This window comes from Pyxicephalus adspersus, chromosome 9 (genome assembly GCF_032062135.1).
Source record: "Pyxicephalus adspersus chromosome 9, UCB_Pads_2.0, whole genome shotgun sequence".
NCBI classification, from domain to species: domain Eukaryota; kingdom Metazoa; phylum Chordata; class Amphibia; order Anura; family Pyxicephalidae; genus Pyxicephalus; species Pyxicephalus adspersus.
In genome coordinates this window covers 56,350,698-56,365,614 of record NC_092866.1, presented here as the reverse complement: position 1 = coordinate 56,365,614, position 14,917 = coordinate 56,350,698, and the positions used below count along the sequence as shown (strand labels likewise).

The 14,917-nt window shown below is 39.9% G+C and overlaps 1 protein-coding gene across 1 annotated transcript in view; it reads right to left on the bottom strand.

Annotated features, from left to right (window-relative positions):
- The window catches only part of CD44 (CD44 molecule (IN blood group)), a 29,761-nt gene extending 19,106 nt beyond the window's left edge, over positions 1 to 10,655 (bottom strand). The window contains exon 1 of the mRNA XM_072421559.1: positions 10,388 to 10,655. Coding sequence (XP_072277660.1) covers positions 10,388 to 10,457 — 70 coding nt within the window. The 5' untranslated portion in view covers positions 10,458 to 10,655. The remainder of the gene's footprint in view (positions 1 to 10,387) is intronic.
- Positions 10,656 to 14,917: the final 4,262 nt, after the last annotated feature.

The window sequence follows — 14,917 nt, the reverse complement described above, 5'->3', positions numbered from 1 at the left end:
AAAGCAAACCTGGAATGGATCTGGTCCTGGATTGAAAACATTTGCTAACAAATAGCAAATGACTTTTAAAAAATCTATTTCCAGGTTTGCTGGATCACCCAGATTCCCTGATGAAAGTATCCTTTCTAGCCATGGAGAGCTTTAATAAATCATATCCATTGTCTTCCTGCAGCTGATCTTTTGCTATTACTGACCTGTCTTCCCTGTGCAGAGATGGCCATTATGGAAAAGGCAGGGCTTTGCTTCCTCATGTCAGAGCCTCCAGCAAGGAAAACAATGAGCAACACAGTAGTGACATCACCAAATCTCACTTCAAAACTGCTGAGACAAGCAAATCACTACACATACACAGCAATGAGGCTGCAGGCACAGAGGTGCCTAGGCACCCCCATATACCAGGAAGGTAGCTGCTATTTTTCAGGCCAAATCCAAGACACAATCTGTCTTTTTAGATTGCAGATTAGGCTTAATTACCATTTTTAGATGTTCTTTGTAACATAGCAAGTTTACTTTTTTGAGCTTTTTTACTTTTTCCTATTATAAGATTCTATAAAATATTTCTATAAAAGTTATTTTGTCCTGAATGCTCATCGCAAGCAGAAGTGCAGGAGTTCACCCAAATACAGTTTATTCCAGTGAGTTCGCTGGCGATGAACACGAAGTGGCATTGGCGCGGTGTTGACGGCAATAATCCTGTTTTTGTATCATGAAATGTACAAGTCACTGGAAAACCCAATTAACAAAATAACATACAAAGGAAAAAGGAAAATCCACCTATCGCGTGCGTGGGCTGTGTTACTTGTTATGAAAAGCCATCATGGATAAATGTCACTCTTTAAATGCAGGGCGTGGGGAGGCATATTAAAAAAAGAAGGAAAGAAAAAGAAAGGACAACTAATTCTAGACAGAATGCACACTAAAGGCAAAAAACGTTTTCTGCAGCAACTAAGCAGCATTATATATATAAAAAACACATATTTAATATTTTCTAGGGAAGTAACAAGAACAAAGAAATGTAGTACTAGCAGTATGTAAATATACTAATACACTGTTGTAGAATAACTGCAGTCATTAGCCCAGCCCTAAACCATTTATAGCCCACTTGCTCCCTAAATTTTCCCCTCACCCCTGTACTGTCTGGACCATTTCCCCAGCATTTATTTGCAGGAATGTTTGGTCCAGTCCCAACACTTTTTCCTCCAATCCTAGGCTGGTCCTGGGTGCCACCTAATGACATAGTGTGGGTGAGCCCAGCCAACATTGACGTGGGAGGATGGACCCTTGGCACCTTTATTGGAAGTACATTGAATAACTCCGGATTAGGTGGTGCTTGGTGTGTCTATAAGTAACAGTGTCAGAGATGGGTGAGGATTGTAGCAGCCATTAAAAGCCAATGCTTCTCAATTCTGTAGTGCAGGGCAGTGTGGCATTGGTGGCACTACGATCTCAGATTTGGCCTTGGCCAGGACCCTATCTGCAAGGTGTAGCATTGTTCTCCTTGTGTTTGTTAAAGTATCCTCCAAACATACTGGTAGATTAACTGCCTTGTCTACAAACTGATCTTAGACTTTGTTTGGGACAAATGACCATGGTAATGGACATTGGATTGTGAGCTTCTTTCAGGGACACTTAGCAACATGGCAAAGATGCTACAGAATATGCAGCTGCTATATAAATATATAATATTAGGGTCATCTTTAGTGCTAAACTAGAAAAGAAAAAAGTAATTCTTTGTAAAAATTACCTTTTTGGGTACAAGAAAAGGCCCAGGATAGCTGAATGGAGCTTCCATATACCTTTGGGAGCCAAACAAAGCCCCATTGCACAAGCCTCCAGAATGCCTTCTTGACTCCATTGCATTTTGCCAAAGGGCATCTCTTGATTTCTGTTACATCCTAGTATCAGTGTTTTAATGCAAATCCAGTACACTATCTGAAATGATTCTTGCAGCTATCACTGGGCAAATTAAATGTATTTTCATTGGGTTACCATCTTACCATGTACTTTTGGTTATTACAAGACAATGGAAGAATGTAGCTATATTTGCTGGTGGTGTTTTATTAAACAGCCATCTGATTGGTAAAGCAATCGGATCAAATTTTTTGCAGCAGATGAAAGATGGTGGCGTCTTTAATTTAGCTCCCCAATCCGGAATCCATTAGCATTCACACCCCAGCAAGTAATGCCCCAGTTCAGCAGCAGATCAATGTGACACCAAGAATAAAAGTCGCTTTATTAGCTGGGCTGTCTACAAAACAGCTCATCTCACTTTGATTGGAATGCAGCACTTATTGGAATCCCAGACACAAGGATCAAACACGGACATCTAAGGGAACCAGACTGATTTCATTATATAATATGGAGGATGAAACATTTCGTACAACACTTGCATGTGGTTTAGCCAGTTCTTTCACATGTTCTTACTGGTTATACAACACAGTTTATCATCGAGGATTACGGATGTCTGAAATACTCCCTCCCTTTGAAAAAAAAAAATCTATTAATCTGTTCCATTAATTTGTATGGGTCAGCTATTGAACGCATTCACTGGATTGTCGTGCAGATGTTTCTATTGTCTCAATAATTCACTGAGATGAAAAAGACACTCAAGTCGTCAAACTATAACAAAACAAAAATGGTTCTAAAAAGCTGAATAGACCTTTCATAACCCTTATGAGCCAATCAAAGCCCAATGCACACTTTTAAAGCCTTCAGATTCTCAGTAAAAATGCCAATTGATCACCAAAATGATCACCGCCAAGTTTTCTAGGCAGCCAATCCTGAATAAGATAGATAGGAAATAAGAAGATACACTTTCATAATCGAACCTAGGTGATCCAGAAAACCTGGTATGGATCTGGTCCAGGATTCAAAACATTTGCTAGCAAATACCAAATCACGTTAAAGAAATCCAATCCAGGTTTGCTGGATCACCCAGCTTCCCTGATGAAAGTGTATCTTCTCCAGCCTTGAAGAGCTTTAATAAATCAGATCTATTGTGTGATACTTTCCCCACCTCCTAAATTGTAAGCTCTTTGGGGTAGGGCCCTCTCCTCATGTGTCATTGTCTGAATCTGTCATTTGCAACCCCTATTTGATATAAAGCGCTGTGTAATACGTTGGCACTATATAAATCCTGTTTAATATTATTATTAACAATATTATTAATAATAATAATAATAATAAAAATAATATAGTAAATTTTGTTCCTAGGTTTAGAATATATTAAAACTTCTTTCACTTTTGCTCAACCAAAAAGATTTAAAGAGCTGATTACAAGGTAAGGATATTACCATTATTGGAAGGTATCTGTATAGAACCAGTATTATTTCATCCATGCTTCTAATGGGGGGACACATTGCACCCAAATACCCTGTACACTAGCTGCTGCATGCACCCCGATAGGGGTATTTTTTGCAAAAACACTTTCATATGACATCATCTTGTTTTCCTTGTTAATTGGCCTGCAGGAGCTGACTTTACAAAAATTCCCATTTATGAACACAGTGATTTGTCTTTCACAGCGACGTTCTACATGCCCCGAAGGGAAAAAAAATCAATCCCTGCTTCTGTATGATAATTATGTTTAGACCTATTCTGCTTTCCCTAAACCCCATTAATAATAAGGTGTTAACAAACAGGAGTCATAAGTCATCATATACATGGCAGTCATACGCTCAACCACCTCTGCACCCTGAGAAGCTTCAACCACGGCTGAGAGCAATGACGTGTGGTAAACCCCAGGAGCAAGCCACACTTACCAAATGTCTGTTCACTGTAATATTTGTAAAGTCGTAGGGGTCACAATGTGGGCTGCAGTAACAGACTCATCAGCCACAGAGAAAAAGTTCAGCACTGTTTGGTAATATGAGACAGAGGTGTGTAGGAATTGGATCGGGGCCACACATTGGATGTGTAATCTGTTTTTAGCGTCCACAGATATTTCAGCAATTTCCAACCAGAAGCTCGTAATCCATACATTATTCTCAGCTCTCTCTTATGTTACTTGAGATAAGTCCTCCAACTCTCAAAGTTAAAAAAAACTAATACTAATATTTATTACGGCCTGCATTATTGTGTCATCAATCTCATAATGGATTAATATTGTTGGCCCATGCTTTTCACCAACTGTTATTTAGAACATTGTATCTTGGCATGACCATTTTTAGATGTTCATATATATAATGATAAGACTGCTGACCTCAAGAACCTCAAATACACATAGGTGCGTGTCTACTGGACTCGTTATTTCCAGTAACAGTTGCACTCTACTGGAAGCCAACAGTGGACACCTATGCAGAACTCACATGGGGCCCCTGTAGGAGCTCCTGTTGGCAGAGGACATTCCAGAGCCCCCATGGAATGGTACACATTGCACGTCCTTATGTCTACTCCTGACTCTAGTCATAGGTAAGGGATATGTGTTGGGTTAAGGTTTAGGCATCAAGGTTAAGGGATGGTGGAGTAGTTAGGTTGTTTTGTATTACACAATGAGGTTAGACATTAGCTGTAACATTTAAGTTTAGGTTCTAGGAGTTGAGGTTTAGATGTTGAGGTTAGGCTGAAGATCTGTGTTAAGGGTTGAAGTTAAGAGTTTAGTGTTGGGGGTTAGGTTGAAGCACTGTTTGGTATTATGGCTTCTTGCTAAGGGTTAGGCATAGGGATTAAATTCGATTCGAGATTGAGGTTAGTTGTAGGGGTTGCTTTGGGGTTTAGTGGTCAGATGTAGCATAAGAACTGGGATTTAGTATTAGAAGCTGAGGTTATTGGTTAGGTGTAGGGGTTAGGTTGAGGTTCTGTGTAGGCATTGTGGATGAGGGTTAGGTGTAGGGTTTATGCTAAGGTTTTGTATTAGATCCTGAAATAAGGATAAAAAGTTGGGGTTAATTTGAGGTTTTGTGTAGCTGTTACAGTTAGGGGTTAGATGTAGGGGTTAGGCAAGTATTATGTATTAACTATGGAGGTTAGGAGTTAGGTGTAGGGGTTAAGTTGAGGTTTTGTGGAGGGGTTGCAGTTAAGGGTTAGGTGTAGGGGTTAGCCAAGTATTAGGTGCTGATGAAAAAGCTTAGGGGTTAGGCTAAGGTTCTGTATTGGGGGCTGGGGTTAGGGGGTGATTTAGGGATGTTATATGTTGAGGTTCAGGATTAAAGTCTAAAAATATGTTTGGTGTTGGGTTGAGGTTAGGGGTACGTAACATCTTCACTATTAGTATGTTAGGTAAGATAAATAGTCAACAATAGTCCTTGGTGTCATTGGTGTTAGTAGTGAAGACAAATCCACACACAAACATACATTTATTGATTCATTTCACTTTCACTCTAAAACAATTGCACTCATCTTCAGAAGTGGTAAGACAAGAAATCACTGTATGCATTCTTGAAAGAAGCTCTTCAGAGTTTGTTAACAAGACCTTTTTAGATGAATTTCGAAGAAGACTGGAAACCATCCCATCACGGCTATATTAAGCCTTTGAGGCATCAGTTTTTGGCTTACAAAATATAAAGCAGTTGCAAAAAGTAAAATATGCATTGAGGTACAGAGTTCCTTACTGTCTTCTGATATCTGTAGATATCAGAAGACAGTAAGGAACTCTTACTGTCCAAATGTTTAGTATTACGAGCACTGACCTATTCACTATTTTGGCTTTTCCTGTTGCCCATTGGTCCCCCTGCACAGTGCCATATTCAGTTCCTGTGCCGCAGCTAAATTCAAGTGCACAGTCACTAAAGCTGGCCAAACATGCTATTGTAGAACATAGATCTAAGATAAATCTACCATAAACAATGTAATGTAATCAAATGAAGAACAGTTGGGAGTTCCTCCTTGACTTGTCTCAAGTGCCCATTTGTAGCCTGATCCCATAGCTGTAATGTTTTTGCTAGCCTACTTTCCTCAGTCATTCTGCATCTCAACTCACATGCCTTTTTACAGGCTTTCCCCTGCCATGTGCTCCTACTCCCAAGGAACTGATAGAGAGGAACGCCAAAAGCTGAGGGCAGTGTATCTAATTCCTTAAATATACCTCAAGGCATGCAGCATGACAAAGGGGCTCTGTTCCAGCCAAAACTTCCCCAGCCTCCCCTTCCCATCCCCAGCCAAAGTAGCTGCAGCACATGTGTGCAGACTATATACCACAACCAGGGCCAGTTCTATAAACAGAGATCACTGACCCCAAACCCTGGTCCTGTTTAGCATTAGACAGTACAAAGCACTGAAGATGTTAAACTGCACCCTGTTCCGATATATTTTATTATTGGCACATAACATTCTCCTGTTAGAATCCTGAGCTTTAAAAATAAATAGGCTGCCATTTCTGAACTGTGAAAATTGCATTAATGTGCTATTCTTCCAATGGTTTCTTTATGTCCAATTTCGGAGCTGGGACCAAGTGGTTTTCAGAAGAAAATTAGTAATGGCAGCTTAAAGCTGAACAAACTTCTATACTTTAATTGTAGATTAAAATGCCTTTGCCTAGGAAATGACGGATAAGCAGATAATCTAATTCCAGATTCCCACTGCCCAACCCATCCGATCCGGTACAATGCAGGACCAGCAACCCTGGAGGACACAGAGGGCCCAATACATTTTATCCAGCATCCAAACACAGATGATAGCTAATTGGCTGGTATAATTTCCTGAAAAGTAATGAGGATTTTTAATTATTATGTTGCAATAAATATGTTGAACCCAGAATCCAGAGCTTGGGGTTCAAGGTTCAGTTCAAACCAGGATACTGGTTGCATTGCCTATGTAAATTTCTGTCTAAATGACAGCTGTCGGAGCTGGGGAAGCATTTCATCCCTAAAAGGAACACAGAGCACTCCAAAAAATTCTTCTAAACAGTAACAGGGGTCACCTCCTTTGGAACTCTTCAGCATGGAATGTGTCATAGGTGACCTACTGTAGGCATTGCAATACCCGGAGAGCAGTGATTCATTCTCATATCTGATTGATTTGCCGGAGTGCAATGAGCCAGATCAGAAGCTTTTTGCAGTCGAGCCAGTGGTTAGTTACTAACCTTGAAAGGTATAAAATCAGCTAGTGAACAGCAAAAGCTAAACAGAACCCTTCCTTACATTCCTTACTAGAATGTTTTTTTCTGGAATTGGCCTTTAATGTACAGTTTTTTGTAATATCTTCAGATATAAAACTAGAAATTACCAGTAATAGTAGACTATAATTTCCTTTGGGTCACAGGAAGTAGGTATATAATTTAAATTGCACAATTGAACACAGCCATATTCTTTAATGCATTCTTTAAAGCATATAGAATATGTAATGATTTATAAATAAATAAATCAGATATTCAAGTATGATAAGCAGGCGGATCCCCTCTGCTGGAACAAACACACCTCTTTAATCTGCCAGCACTGAATCAATCACTGCGCTCACTGCTATTAATGTCACAGCTAAAAGGCCTGGGAGATGGCAGATAAGACCCAAATGATTAGAGTAGAGCTCCACATTCTCCTTCCTCAGTGTTACTTGATTCCAGGCTCCATTTCATTCTCCATTGGGCAATTTGTGGCAAAAACATTCCTTGGATTCCATGACTATATATTCCCATTGCTGACATTGGTAGGGCAGGGCACATCCCTAAGTCACCCACTCCAAAAGGGCACCCTTGTTTCATGATTTATGTAGTCTTAGGACCTCTTCTTGAACTATGCTCTTTTTTGGATTGTTCTATTTTTAAAGTCAAATGTTTAAAACATATTTTTTATATTTTAATGCAATTGTGGGTAATGGTACTGAAGTAGCTCATGCATCGTGTGTCTCAAATCCAAAAAAGCTCCATATTTCCAGCTCTGCCAGTCTTTCCCATGGCTTTTTTGTGAGTTTTTAACAATTTATTATATAATAAATAAAAACTTTAGCAAAGACACCACCCTAAACTTTAGAGCGTGGTGATGGGCTGGGCTGGCATTAATGAAGGAAGAACCCAAGGGGTAATTTTACCCATATGCAACATAGCTGAAGCAAATTATGGACAGAACGATTCTTCAGGTTTAATAAACTCAGCCTGCTCATAATATTATAATGATAATTAAATTATCATCTTGTGTGGTGCTATACCAAGCGTAAGGGAGAGTCTCAAGCTCACCAAATTGTACCAGGGAAATGTATGCATCTGCCTATGGGCACCACCCAAATCAAAGAGCAGCATTAATTTTTTAAAATAGTGGTATTAATAAATTGCTATTACTTGATCATCCTTTGTTCTATAGTATACACCCATTACCCTATTGACACATCATAGGGAAAGGTTTCTGGGAAAATGTAATAATGTGGAGGTAGCAATCTGTCTGCAACCTCTCCGATGGCACTTCAGCTTTTTATGGTAGCAGTTAGCCCTTTCTGTCTATGGGGGTATTTACCCTTGCGGCTTTTTTTATACTCGATCCAACGAAGACAGGTGAACCTGAACGTCAGTTGAATGGAATCATATATTTTCGCAGGCAGAATTATTACAAATGTATATTAGCAATTTAGCTGGAATTCTGTTTTTGCTTTGGAATCTTTCACATTGCTTCGAACTGTCACCACCCACTTTATGGCACCTATATGTGGCCGACATGCCATATTTCTTTAATGCCATTTACGATGTAGTATGGGTACCAGGTGACTAGATTTACAGCAAATGTGGATGTGTTTCAATGCATGGCTTGGGTTGGACAGCCTTAAAGCTACACACCTTGGCAGCTTCCATATTCAACGTTTCTTTACATTGTTTCCCACGGATCTTACAATACGGGTACATAGTTTAGACTGTCCCGGGAAATGTCTTTCATGTTTAAGACAGTGCCAATTCTATCAACAATAGCTAATCATTTCTAGCTGTCGTAAATCCTTCCTTTCCTTTAATAATTTGTTTCTTTTCCTCTTATCACTTAACAATCTCCTTGTTAAGTGATTGAAATTTGTTAGCATGTTTGTGGTCTCGCTGACAATGGCTAAGCCAAAAAACCCAAACAAAGTGAGGACAGATCAGCCACATTACTAGTTGCATGTGTTGTATGTGGATATCATCAGACACGGTCAGACTTGAGTTGACCAAGCACGGGCTGGAATTGCAGCTGGCTGTTTATTCTATAGTGAATCATACCCACAATCATCCTCCTAGCTGATAGATGTCAGCTGTCCATGGTCAGAGAAGAATTCCACAACTTTTCTCCATAGTAAAAGGAAAGATTAGCATTTGTTAGTCCACCCTGTTGGACAATGTCTTCATGCAATGATAATTCCATCCATCAGTTAGAGGTGGAGGAGGATGTTAACATAACTAGTCCACAGGCAGCCACCAATGCTCAAACAAGTTCATCATTTGGCCACTATTAGGGCCCGTTCATACTCATACCCAGCCATCAAAACTAGAAAATTAGTTTTAAAGGGGCTTGTAAATATTTAACTTCCCAAACGTTATACCATAGAGATGTGAGCCAGCATCAAAATATGGGAAAAATATGTGCTTGAAATATATTTTAGGCATTAAAATCTATGTGTTTTGCTGCAGAAGAATAGACAGACCCTGACCTAATATGTTAAAAATGCAACAAACAAAGAATCATAACTTGAACTAGCCAATCACAATCCAATCTGGCTGCTAATAAAAGAGACTGCAAGTTGCCATTGTTTTCCACGCTGCCAAAATGAGTTAAATTGCTCCAAATCCTTCCGGATGGAACAAGGACTGGACCGCCACTCTGGACCTTCCCTAAGTCTGACACAAACCCATCACAGCTTAGCAATCCTACAATGGAGTTTCCATATGGAACACGTGCATCCACATGCAACACGCTTCCAGCTGCGGATACTCCCACCTCTGCAGCACATTCTCGTGTTCACAATAGAAAATAGAAATATTGCTCTGGAAGCAGCAAAATTGTGCAAAATACTACAGGAAAAATACCCAACACAGATTGCTGGTACTTGTATTCCCCCTAAAGATGGAATAAGCTCTGATGAGTTGGAAATTAGGCTACAGAGTTCTGGTACTGAAAGAGTCTGCATAAGCCTGACAAGGTACATGAGACCCAAATGCCTCTGGCTGAGAAAATCCCAAAAAGGAATGGTATTAAGTTAAAGATTGTGCCATTCTCCTGGGAAAACAAACTCAACGTCCAATTTCCCATCAGCACGAGACCAAAAAAAAAAGGCACTGTTGTCTACGTATATATCCTATAAGTAAATCCTAAACCAAAAAGCGGACCAACAAAAGAGTTATTGTAATGCGGTGGCTCATCTGTTTGCTGGAACTATCCAAACATTGTAGCCATAAATGTTGCCTTATACAAAGGGTGTGTAATTTTTTAAAACATTTTTTGAAGTGAATAAACTGTTTTATCAAAGCTCAATGTATATGAATAAAAGAAATAGTTTCTCTTACCATAATGTGCCTGGGAAACACTGATCCAGCAGCATAATCCAAAACAGAGCAGCCACACCAGCTTGGACATTTTTGTAGCTCGGAAATTTCGGGGCTCCCACAAGAGGCACAAAAAGCAGCCACTGTGCAATTAAAGAACCTTGTAACTTTGTTGGAGTTATTCTTCTGATTCAAAGAAACTGGAGTTGTGTCATAACTGGGAGGGAGTCAAAGTCACACCCATAGAGAGGGAGAGAGGCAGAGAAGTCAGATTTAGCAGGCTGACAACCCAAGTTTTAGTGCCCCATCTGAGCAGCCCACAATGAGGAAGGGGTGTCCCTTAGTGGAAACTTGAAGGAGTTTCCATACAAGTAATCTGACACAGGAAACGTTGAGGTTTCAGCTTCCATCTTTTAAGCAAGCAAGAAACATGTGGCCCTTTCAAGGGTTAAACCGCTGCAATTTTTTTCTGATGCCAGGGAGACTACAAAACCATTGGAGATTATTAAAACATTTCTGCAACTTGAAAGTTACTGAAAGTAGATGTAAACCTAAGCGCAAAATTATCACATAGGCTGTAATATGTTGATGCAATTTTGAAAGTCTTTTTACATTTTTTAAAATAATACCTCATGATCCTACTGTGACGGTCCTTGGTATAGGGTGACAACATTCTGATGCTGTCTCCCAATTGTGCTCCTGTGTTGTCAGTGCATGGAGACTTCTAGCAAATATAGTACTTATATATGATTACACATTATTTATATGGCACCATCATATTACACAGCACTGCACAAAGTACATAGTCATGTCACTAAGTGTCCCTCAAAGGAGAACACAATCTAATGTCCCTACCTGATTATTATGTCTTTTTAATACAGTTTAAGATACATTTTGGGGGGTAGCCAATTAACCCAACTGCATGTTTTTTTGGGGAGGAAACACATACGCACACAGGGAGGACCTGCAAACTCCATGCAGATAGTGTTTTGGCCCAGATTTAAACCTGGAACCCAGCATTGCACAGAGGACTTACCTCTGAGCCACCATGCTGCCCATATATATGTATTAGATATAAACTAGCACATTGAACAAGTATGGTCCTCCGTTACCACCACCAGGTTATTAGCACTGAGAAATGCTATGCAGCCATTGCTGCGGTGTATATAAGATAAAAGGTGGCTGCAATGAGGTTGCAGGAGTTCTGCATTACTGAGATGTAATTAAAAGGTAGAAACTAGTTTTTTATTGCATTGGCATTTGTGCTGTTCAGTTAGACTTTACACGCAGCACATTGCTCCCTTTTCGCTTTTTCCTATTCTTTTTTTAGGAGTCCATTCACACTATTGTGTTGTGTTAATGTACTCAACACATACCAACTCTCATTATATGCATTGCTGCTGTGCATGCCGTTCTTTCTGATTGATGCCATCTAACAGCTCACCTTGCTGACAGATATGAGTTGTAATTCAGGGCAATGTTGTGCCAACACACTAACACGCTTTGTCCTGCCAGCCAGAAATGGCACATGTACCTTGTACATTGACAGCCCATTGCAGTTTGTCTCTCTAAATTTGTCATTGTCCCACCCATTCTAAGACTTTTTTGTAGTCTGTTATTTACATGGTAATAAATTACAAACGTCATAAAGCTGCAATTTTTTCATTTGCAGAAACAACACCGTAACAAACCCTTTCTCAACCTTCTTAAAATAGGGGAACCCTTGAAATAACTTTCGAGTCATCAGGGAACCCCTTTAATAATTCCTATATCTTTAGCTCACAGTATATTAGCATGGTGGTCAGTAAGAAGAATTCCTCTTACATTGCTGGCCATTGGGAAGAATGTCACCCTTACAGATAGCCAAAAATATCATTTAAACCGACCCGAAAGGCACAAACTGCTCACTAGCAACCTTTAGAAGAACCCTGGTTGAGAAACACTGCCTTAACATCTTCCCTAAACCAGTTTGTTCTAATTATATTACTTCCCAAATTCTTCCACAATACGTGATATTATTCCATAGAGTCCAAGTAGGAACCTGCTCGTATGTTTCAGAATAAACAGCCTTAGTCATGAATTCCATCTGCCCCCATTGTGTGATTGTCTGCAAACTGTACTGACACTTCCACGGATCATATATAAGAAACGTGAGATTCTCATATAAAATACCATTTATAAGAACCAGCATATTCATCTGCTATGCTAATCAATGTGTTCATCCCCAAACCCGGCACCTTGGATTCAAAGGCATAGCAAACCCCCCGGGTAATAACGGCCATTTCTTGTCCAATGAGGGGAAGAATACTTCCTTGACCCTGGTATTGAGTCAGAATTGTAGGATGAACACCAATATTTAGAGAGAGATCTCAGTACTAGGGATGAAGAAACTTCTAAAAAGTCAGATCTGCTGTGGTTCAGCCAAATGCGGACAAAATAAGAATTTCCCAGCCAACACTTTAATTGAAGTCAAGGGGAATCTGAACAAAGCTCCACAGATGTTTATTAGCAAGGGATACAAAATTGTAAGGAATGATTTATGAATGCTGATGATAAAGACCAAATGATAGTAAAATCCCTGCAATGCCTCCTTTAGAAAAAAAATACCAGGGTACTAAGATGGAAGGATGGAAGCTGGTGAAGTTACCCCGGTCAATGGGGGCATGGCCTTTGCATTTGATCAATATCTCCTTGATAGCCATCATTTACCTGGTCGTCGCTGTGCACCCAATGACCAGCAAAGCCAACATTCAGCTAGAGGAGCTCCCTAACAACCACCAAATGGCAGAGCCGTTACCAGCCAAATGTTAGCCAAAGAATGGGCATTGCCAAATGTTCCATCAACAGAGTCAACAGATATGAACAGGTGCAGAGATAGGGGGGTGCAAGATGGGCTGATGCATGAGGGCCCCGGACCTTTCTCAGCCAACGGGAGCCAGAGTCAGTTTACGAAGGTGGCCCCCAAGTCAGTTCAGCACAGGGGCCCGCTGTTGGTCATTGTCCACCCCCGATCATGAAGATGTCAAAGTAAACAAATGTCTAGAAGAGGCTACAAAGCAACCGATCTGAAATCAAACTGTGTCCAGTAATATAAAGCTCAGATAGACATTTTGTCTTGACAGAAAATGATAAAGGGCGCTGTAACGGTTCTAGTTGTGAACACTCCGCTTGTCACTTCCTGCTGTTTCATTACAAAAAATCCTTTTATTCTATGTTGTTTTATCAGTCAGAAATATCATCAACATCCGCTGGCAGCAGCTTTACAGAAACCACAAGCTGTCATTATTTAAAGGAAATGTAAAGTGTCTCTGAAAATGTTTTCTCACGTTGTTTTGTTCAAGTCACTGAAAATGTTTTTGTATCATTTTTTAGTAAGTCGAATATGACGTATTGCATGTATTTTATGTTTGCTATTTTCAGGCAGATGGATGAGAAAAATAAAATCTGTTTACAGAGCTCAATAGCTGAAGATAATATCTGGGTCAAGTGGCTCCTCCACCACCTAACACATCAAAATTTTAAACAGTGTTGTCATCTATGGTATCATACCAGCTGTTTTTTGAATAGTGGTAAATCAAGCATGTTTCCAACAATACCTGTTCTTTTTTTTCCCCTATGATTGGTGTCCCGAGATCATCCAAGGGTCATACAAGTTCACATTTTCCAAGCTTGCTAGCCTATGATTGGCTGATGGAGCCAACAGCTATGGTGACACTGGGATCATCCCTTCAATACATTCATCTTTCACCGTGTTTTATCCCATTAAACTCACTATAACTGTTGATGTGCCAAGAATATAGTGGGCACCTACTTTCTGCCTTGACATGACAATACGGGATTGTTTGGCTTTATCATCTATAGCACATGGTGTCCGCCCTGCTTTCCTTATTTCTGATATGGTACGAAGAACACAACTGGACAATGGTTGGTGGTAAAGAGGTAAAGGTAAAGAGCTGACAGGGTTACCATTGGCTGGTAGTTGTCAGGGTAGTACCTCCTCTGACAACTACCAGCCAATTAGAGGCTGCCTGATATGTACCTTATCAGCAGGTTCCCATCAAAGACATTAGGAGAATATTTGAGAATATTCCCCTTTGTGTTTCAGTTTTTTTCAGATATTTTACATTCCCTGTCTACCTGTTATGGACACAAAGTGTGAGGTTATCTCTCCAGTGGAAGGGAAAGTAGTAAAAAAATCAGGTACACAGGGTGGGGACACCTTCTGGAAATATCTACCCTTATTTTCTGTATTGGTGACACCCTGACATAATACCTGGACAGGATGTATGGGGAAATATTCTCCCATGGTATCAAAACCAGCAACATAAAACTTCCTGGTACCCACCATGCCTTTCAGTACCACGTGGTATCCATTGTATTGTCATTGGGGCCCTTACCTTACCACATGTTTATTATGCTCTGGAAAAATTTTTCAGATGGGGTAGATAAATGTTTGGTTTGTTGCTTTGACACTGTTTGACTTTTTTATGTGCTATCTGTACCTCTTCTCTTTTTATTTCATTTTTTTCATCCTGCAGCAAAAGCAATTTT